The 8,840-nt window shown below is 46.8% G+C and overlaps 1 protein-coding gene across 1 annotated transcript; it reads right to left on the bottom strand.

Annotated features, from left to right (window-relative positions):
* Positions 1-1,249: 1,249 nt before the first annotated feature.
* Positions 1,250-8,232, bottom strand: LOC146758008 (obscurin-like protein 1). Its single transcript, XM_085518283.1, has 4 exons — positions 7,949-8,232; positions 7,613-7,725; positions 3,189-3,232; positions 1,250-1,425 (listed from the first exon to the last, which is right to left on the bottom strand). Exons 1-3 carry the CDS (start codon positions 8,187-8,189, stop codon positions 3,197-3,199), a joined length of 390 nt encoding a protein of 129 aa, XP_085374409.1. The 5' UTR covers positions 8,190-8,232; the 3' UTR covers positions 1,250-1,425; positions 3,189-3,196.
* Between the last annotated feature and the right edge of the window lie 608 nt (positions 8,233-8,840).

Consider the following 8,840-nt stretch of genomic DNA (forward strand, 5'->3'; position numbering starts at 1 on the left):
TCACAGCGCTGGCACAGCTGAAACAAAAAGGGTGTGCGAGTTTCCTGTTAGCACTCAGTGTGAACAAATCTACCACTGAGCAACACCGTGTGCCCCCACTCACCTCAGCACAGGTCAACCTGTAACCCCAGCCTTCCCCTATCCATGTGCACAGGCACACCCATTCACCACCCTGCCTGCTTTGCACACCCCCATGCACGCACTGCATCGTGTGCCCTCCTTTGCATTCACAGACGTGTGCCAACCACCCTTGGGAACACGTACGTGCATACACCTTCCACAAACACCCCTTTGTGTACACCTATGTGAAACCCAACTCCTCAGCACACGCACGCGTTTGTGCCACCCTGTCCACGCACTCACCACGTGCCCTCCAGCACCCAAGGATTGCAGAGATGCTCCACACTGTGGCAGAGATGGAATCTCAGAGTGCTGGGACATGATTGATCACTAAGGAAAACACTTGGAAGCATATTCAATCTGCAGAAGCTGTAATTACTGGGCACAGTTAGCTTTCCTATGGCTCAGCTGGAGGAGGCGGGCGCTCTCAGACATCTGAGACACTTCCACAATGCTGGGATCATTCTGACGGAAACTATGTCTTCAGATATCATGGTTAAAACCATCCAAGATGATCATGCAGAGCCTTAGCTCTGGAGCAGCACTTCTTCCCCACCCTTCACTACTCCAAGCAGCTCCAACAAACTTCTCAGAAGAAATCCAGGCCAGCACAGACCTGGCAGACCAGAACCAAGTGCAGCTGGTGGGACGGCAGTGCCCACTCCTTGCTTCCACCCTGCTCCAGCAGGTTAAGGAGTCTGAGCCTCACTGGCCTTTGACAGCTCAAGACTTTCAGCACCTCATGCCAACATTTCTCACTAAGATACACCTCAGGCATTGAATTCTCTTCTCACTACCTCCTCCCAGTCCTCCCGTAACAACAGAAACCATTCAGATTCTACAGCAAACACATCTACCTTGCAAAAGCACACTGAACCACCTGCAACAATGAAACATGGTTTTGGAGAGTGGGTTTGAAAACAGACCTTTAGACAGATGTCTCCCTGTAGCCAAAAGGAAACCAAGTAGCAAAAGTAGAGTCCAGCCTGAAACATGCCCAGGTTTTTCACAGTGAATGCAGAATCCATCCTGTCTTGAGGTAACAAATGACCAGTGAGTCTCCCGTTGCTCCACCCCTTCTCCTTCAAAGCCAGAAAAAGAAAGAAAAAACAAGCAGAAGAAACCCAGACGTACCTTTCCACACACAGAGCAGAAAGTGGAACAGCAGTTGTCTCCTTCCTGACACATGGTGGGGAGCATCCCAGAGGAAGCCCAAGTTCTTTGCTTCTCTCCACAGGGACTTCAAGCACTCTTGGCAAGAGCTGCTTTGGTTCTTTCTTCAACTGCTTCCATCACCAGAATCTCCTTTGGAAAAGGAACCCGAATGAAAGAATCAGCAAATGAAAAAGAATGAGCAATAACCACTTTACCAGCATTCTTCTGACATGCAATTAAGACGCTTGACTCAGGCAAGGTCTTAAAATCAGCTGGTTACAAGAACTGTCCCAAAATATATCCAGCTTCTGTACAGCTGCCGTTATTTCTGACAGCGAGTGTAATCACAGAATCATAGAATGGCCCGGGTTGGAAGGGACCTCAAGGATCATGAAGATCAATCACCTCCCTGTCCCTGCTGGCCATCCCCTCTTCTGATGGAGCCCAGGGGACCATTTGCTCTCTGAGCTGCAAGAGCACGCTGATGGCTCACGTTCTGTTTTTCATCCACCAGGACACCCAGGTCCTTCTCTGCGGGGCTTCTCTTAAGGACTGCTCCTCCCAGTCTGTAGAAATGCCTGGGATTCCTCCAGCCCAAGTGCAAAACCTTGCACTTTGCTGTGTTGAACCTCATTAGATTCACGTAGGCCAACCTCTCGGTTGAGCTCCCTCTGAATGGCATCCCTTCCTTCCACTGCGTCAGCCGCACCACTCAGCAAACAGCAGAGGGTGCACTCCATTGCATCATTGGTATCACTGATAACCATGTAAAAAAGCACTGGTCCCAAGACAGATTCCTGGATGACACCACTTGTTATCGGCCTCCACCTGGACATCGAACCATGAATCACCACCCTCTGTCTGTGGCCTTTCAACCAATCCCTTATCCACCAGGTGGTCCACCTGTCAAATCCACATCCCTCCAGTTTAGAGATAAGGATGTGGTGGAGGGCCATGTCAAAGATCTTGCTCAAGTCCAGGTCAATGACATCAGTTTCCTTCCTTTTGTCCACAAATGCCGTCACTCCATCATAGAAGGCCACCAGATTGGTTAGGCATGGCCTTCCCCTGCTAAAGCCACGCTGGCTGTCTTGGATCACATGCTCATTCCTTATGTGATCAAGCATGTCTTTGAGGCAGATCTGTTCTTCACCATCTTCATCACAGTTACACATTTGAATCAAATAATTGGTGTTCCTGTCACGAAGAAAACCTCTTTGTCTTCTACTCCTGCTGCACTTCTGTGCTTTCACCAGAAGCAAAGGGAGAGGCCACCTCCTAGATCCAAATTTTAAGAAACCAACACCCAATAGGTGTCATCTGAAGTAAAATAGGAGAGAAATTAAGATGACTCTTTTGCATCCAGCTTGGATCACTCCCTCACTCAGGCACACCACCATCAGATCAAGGAGATGCTGCCTTCAGCTTTGAGACTGTATGGGAAATCACAGCCTGAACCTCTGATTAATCAGCTGAGGCAAGTGTTGGGTCAGCTGCAGGAGCACAGGTGAGAGTAATGGAGCTGTGCTCCCAGAAGGGGTGGACCTCGACTCCACCTCCTCTGAGACCTCATTTAAAGGCTGACCACCACTGAGGCAGCATCTCTTGGAGATTGCTCCCCAGTTGAGACTGCCTCAGCTTTCTGGTCAAGGTATCGATATTGGTGAGTTTCCCTTTGCTAATAACCTTTGACTATTTACCACCATCTTGGTTAACATCTTTTTATTAGCCACCCTTACAGAGACCATAAGGGTTTGGGCTTCCAAACTCTCAGCAAGCATTTGGATCAGCCAGCTTCCTGCTGGGGAGCCCCCTGCATCCATGCTGCCTCCTCTGGTACCGGACCCGCAGATGCTTCAGAGCTCATTAGCATGGACTTCCTTCCTCCCCTCAGCAGCTGCTCCTGCACCCACCTTCATTCCTACTCAGATACCGGCCGCTTCCAGCACCAGCTGACCTGCAAGACACAGAAAGGAAAGGTGGGAGTCATGCAAACGCACAAGCCCAAGGCTGCGTCACCACCACGTATGGCAGCCTCGGGAAGTCAGCTGCAACTACAGCCTTTGTCAGAATGGAAACAGGTACCATCAATTCAGTGTGACTTCTGAACTCACTGCCACCATCAGAAATAGGCACTGAAATCGCTCACTTCACTGCAGCTGGTTACCTCCAAATACTTGCAGATGGCGTCATCTGCAAACTTGCTGAGGCTGCATTTGATTCCATTGTCCATGTTGCCTACAGAAATGTTAAAGAACACTGGTCCCAACACCACCCTCCACCTGGAGACTGACCTATTGACTGCAACTCTCTGAGTGTGACCATCCAGCCAGTTCCCTATCCTGCAACTGGTCCATCCATCAAAACCATTTTTCTCCAGTTTGGTGACCAGGATGTCATGCAGGACGGGATCAAATGCTCTGCATAAGTCCAGGTAGATGATGTCAGTTGCTCTCCCATTATCCACTGATGCTGTTACTCCATCATGAAAGGCCACCAAGTTTGTCAGCCCTGGCTTGACCTTGATGAAGCCATACTGGTTACCACAAATTACCTCATCTTTATTTTCCAAACTATGCCAAGGAGAACGAGACAGAACTCTACAATGTCGTGTCACTACAAACCTGTCTGAACCATTGGCTTCTCTGCATGCTCATCACTAGTTTCTCCTTAGCTTGTGTGCCCACAAACAATGTATGGGGAATGTCAGCCACAAATCTTACCTAGGGGACATCTTTGCTTCAAAATCCTTTGAACATCACACAATCCCTTTTAACTCTTCAGGTCTGCCCTTATTTATGTCAGAATCAGACCATATTTCTGTGCTGCTATATCCTTTTCCTTCTGAAGGGCCTGGATACAACTTGGATTAACATCAGGAGAAGAGTTCCTGCATAGAATCATAGATTTACCCGGGTTGGAAAAGACATTGAAGATCATCAAGTCCAACCACAGCCTAACCAGTACCCTAACTCTAAAAACCCTACACTAAATCATATCCCTGAGTACCACATCCAAATGGCTCTTAAACACAACCAGGGATGGCGATTCAACCACCTCTCTGAGGAGCCTATTCCAGTACATAAAACCTCTAGTACTTAAATCTCTCTAAAAGAGCACAGGTATTAATCTGACCAGAAAGGTTCCTGTTTGTTCATAAAATGAGCCTTTTCCGCTCCATCTTGCATAGGCCACTGGGCACAGGGTAGCTGGGAGACCACAGAACAAGTGGTTCTGTGAGCAAAAGGGAAACCACTGCCTAATCCAACTCCTCCAATCTCTGCACTCTGCCAGGAGGGACATGCCTAAATAGGGTGGCAGATACACACAGGAGATAAATATTTTCACTTCCCTCAGCCAACACTGCTCTGAATTTCTATGGGACACGCAGTTGGATGAAAAGGCATTTGACAAAGAAGGAAAAGAAAGAGTTTAGTCTGCTGTGCCATTCTCTCGGTAGCCAGAATAACTAACCCTCGCCAGTGTTAGTTCAAAGAATAGGCAGATTTTATCTCCTGACATGAGAAGTAATTCAAAGAAGCTGGTATATGATCCTGTATCCTGCATATTCACTGCAGGCAGTGACATTATGAGATAAGGGAGATCTACACATCACTTGTTATGAACACCTCATTGCATCAGGAACAGTTTATTACCCCAGTTGTGAGAATCACCTTCCCTGTTACAGAGGGAAGCACGGACATGGTGAGGCATTCACAGGCCCTTTGGCTGTCACTTAGAGGAGGCCTGCCTGCTCTACCCAGCCTCTACCAGATGCTGGCTGATAGCTCAGTACACAGGGTAGTGTTCTCTGACTTGCCACGTGTGGGTTTATGTACTAAATGGCACAAAGCCACAGACAGGTGTTAACTCTGTGTTAACACTGCTGACACGGACCACAGAAGACAAATATTTCATGGCACACAACTCTCTGTGCAGTTTTCCTAGAGACAAGCCCTACAGCACCCTGGTCCACTCTAACACAACCACTCCCCTTTGTGCTAATTCTCCTTCAAAACAACAAACAAAAAACTGGACAGGAATGCAGAGATCTACACTGCGCTTGAATCAAACCAATCTGCTGATGCAGGGAATCCTGAGGAACCAAGGATTCATAGTTGTTCCATCAGTAGTCCTTGGTCAGCTCTCCCTCACTGCCCCTTCTGTTTTGATCCCACTAACCAAATTTTAGTTAGTCTGAAAAGAGGATGGAAACCTCCGCAGCAATTAGTTTCTAAATATCTTGCAATGGGCAGCTTGTAGGAGCCCCATCTCAATGCCCACAGCACAGGAGGCAGGACTGCTTAGCCCATGCACTAGTGCATTTACCAGCACAGATGTAAGCCCAGATCTATGCACACCAAATACAGGCTCTCAGTTTGCACAAGGAGGCATCCATGGAGCTGAAGTATTAGGCAGATATTGTGGTGGGGCAGCAGTTATTGAGACGCCAGACAGAAAGGACACAGATAACGTGGCAACTCAGCTTTACCATTATGACTGCTGATGGAACATCTAATTTCACTGCTCAAAAGAGAACTTCCATATAACTGGAAAGGATGAAATTCACAGGGGAAACCACACACAGACACACACAAAAGCAATACAAAGGAGATGAAGGATGGTTCACATACTAGTGATTCACTCTGAGACACAAGCAAATGAAAGAGTATCCCCAACCATTTGCCTCCTGAAATGCTAAGTATATAAACTCATTGCTGTGATAACTCTGCCAGACGTGAGTCATACACTGTAAAACCTTATGGGGTCAATCATTTTAACTTCATAAATTCATTACACCAACAAAAACAGACCATCGTGTCCAGGCTGGTTCATTTCAGCTCTTCAAAGCTGTTGGTAAAACTGCCTGAGAGCTGAAATACTTACCAGCAAAAGCTAAAAACTGTAAATCAAATGTAATAGGCTGGCTTTGTCTACTGTATAGAAATGATGTCTGAAAAAAAGAAAAGAAAAAAAAAAAAAAAAAAGAACCTAAACCAGAACAAATGGAATGGCTGCATAAAACAGCCAGTACTGAAACAGCAACCCAACCTGGTTGCAGAATGAGAGAGAAAATGAGAGTTCACCAAAGTCATGGGACAGGACAGATGTTCATGTTCATGCTAACACTGAACCCAAGTGGCCACATGAGGACAGCATCTAGTAGGAAATCAGAAAAAAAGCATCCTTTCAGACATCCCTTGGGAAGGTGGCATCTACCAGGGCACAGCAGACCCGTGTGTTCAGTAACCAGTCTGATGCTTCAGAGCCTGGTGATGAGCTACAAACTGGGGTTTAACCAATGCAACACATGGAGGGAAAATCTGTCTTGAGCATAAAGAAGAAAGAGAAAGGTATCCAAAATGACTAACCAAGAAGTGCCCAAACTGCCCATGAAGCATTTCTTCCTGTGGTGCAAAATACCACAATAGGATTTATTTGCTCTTTCAGTTAAACACACCATGAACCTTTAGGGTAGCTGATGTCTTGTCTTAGGCTGCTCAGCATGTGGATGTTCCCTGATCTTCATATTCACACTTGTGAATAATGAGACTTCTCTTATTTCCCTGGGAAGTAATGCCCACTTTTTTACTTTGACAGAGCTCCTTCCCATCCTAGAAGGGAAAATATCAAGTCAGATCTCCATTAGTCCTTCCATCTCTGCACTGAGCAAAGGCAGCCTTCAGATCTATGCTTAATTCACCCACTCCCCTAGAATTAATGGAACTGTGCTTACTGGAACATATGCTGAAGCTTAAGCACAGTGCAGTGTTTTCAACATGTAGGAATGGCTATAGAACATGCAGAAATTCTGGCTGACCTATGACAGCTTAAAGCACTGCGGAGGACTGTTAACAAGCCTGTTTGGACATCACCTTGAATAAATGATGTTATCCCCAAGTAAGGGAAGGAACAGCTGAGCACCGCGGAGGTACACAAAGGGCCAGAGCAAATTCTCACACTGTCAGGTGCAAAGAAAACTGAGATTTCACCCCCAAAACCCAGTTCACAACAAGGCTACAAAATCCCGGCTGAGAATTTCTGTGTTAGACTTGAAGCTCAAGACTGTACTGTAGTTCAACCAACAATATTTTGTGCAGCATGACCTAAAAAGTTCACAATAAAACCAAAACAAACTTCAATTTCAACTTGATAAATGAACTCAGGACATAATAACAAAGAGTGCTGATCTGGGCAAATAAAAGAGCATAAAGAAAAGAGAGCAGTGCAAAAGCTATCAAGCAAAAGCTCAGACTCGCATCCCTTGGAAGTGAAATTAAAGGCTCTCATTCATTTCCAGACAAGTCAGAAATGAAAATACCATTACATGCCATACCTTGAACCACTTGATGTCCACCTTGGGCCTGCACAGCTCACACTCAAACGTGACCTTGTCCTTCTGAATGACGCTAATGTCTGCAAATGGTCTGCTGATTTTCACAGGCAATTCTGAGAAGGAGAAAGAAGGATGTGGATTTAGTTGGAATTTGAGCACATTATCATTACTTGTGCTAGATACAATCATGTTACAACAATCCTCTTGATATTTCACGGATACTCTGGTGGCAATAGCCCAGTGCATAACATTCTTTGCAGCTGGAAGGAAAGCTGGTTCTGCTGTTCAAGTAATCTGGGACAAGAGCAGATAATCACACCTTGCACCAACCAATACCTGTCACAGTGAGCCTCCCCGATGAATTAATGCCTTCTGCTTTAAAGGAAATGAGTCCTGCATCTTCAAGGTCATCTTCTTTCTTCCCCTGGGCACCCATCGTGATATTTGGTGCAGGCTTCAGCCGCACGCCGTCCTTCTGCCAAGTCCCTTCCACATCCTCATGGGACACCTCCACCGAAAAGGTGACAGTTCCCTTCTCAGGGAATTCCAGGGGCTGCAGACCTTTCACCAGCTTCATCTGCCGCACTGAAAGACAACGGGGACAGGTTGGAGATCTCACACCAGCAGCTGAGAAACAGAATCATCAAAGGAATCAGAGAAAGGTTTAGGTTGGAAGGGACCTTTGAGATCATCCAGTTCCAACCCCCCTGCTGTAGGCAGGGATGCTTCCCTCTACACCAGATTGCACAAAGCCCCATCCAGCCTGGCCTTGAATGCTTGAATAGCATCAGGACTTCCAAAACAAGTTACTTCCCTCTTCCTCTCTGTCTCGCTCCAATTTGTAGGAGGGAGGCAAGGTTCTTTGATATGTGTATACCCGGCGTGAGATTAAGAAGCAACGGTTCAAATGTTGGTCCAACCAGTTTATTATTGTCCTAGCTATTTTTAGGGAGATGGGGAAGGGAAGGTAGGCGATAGAAAAAGTAGGAAATGTAAGCAAGGAGTCTTTGCAGAGAGCGAAAGAGATAGTCACCACCGTGGGTCCAGCGAGGTACACAGTAGGTCCGTTGATCTCAGGAACTCGTCTGATCGCCGCAGGGGATGGGAGACAGCCAGGGAGCTCCGCAGCAAGCCGGTCCCGGGGTTCTTCCGACAAAGTTTTCCCCTCAGGGAATTCTCCGTCAAAGGTGTCTTTGGAAGTTTGTCTCCAAAGTCCCCAGTTTAGCGA

Source organism: Coturnix japonica, chromosome 17 (genome assembly GCF_054131305.1).
Source record: "Coturnix japonica strain WE chromosome 17, WE-NBRP24, whole genome shotgun sequence".
Classification (NCBI taxonomy): domain Eukaryota; kingdom Metazoa; phylum Chordata; class Aves; order Galliformes; family Phasianidae; genus Coturnix; species Coturnix japonica.

What these genes read in the sequence shown, in the direction of transcription:
- LOC146758008 (XM_085518283.1), bottom strand. Translation starts at nt 8,189, where the DNA reads ATGAAGCTGGTGAAAGGTCTGCAGCCCCTGGAATTCCCTGAGAAGGGA. An exon ending in GGGGAGGCTCACTGTGACAG is followed by an intron (nt 7,726 to 7,948) that starts GTATTGGTTGGT and finishes TCTCCTTCTCAG; the next exon opens with AATTGCCTGTGAAAATCAGC. An exon ending in TGGACATCAAGTGGTTCAAG is followed by an intron (nt 3,233 to 7,612) that starts GTATGGCATGTA and finishes TGTGTCTTGCAG; the next exon opens with GTCAGCTGGTGCTGGAAGCG.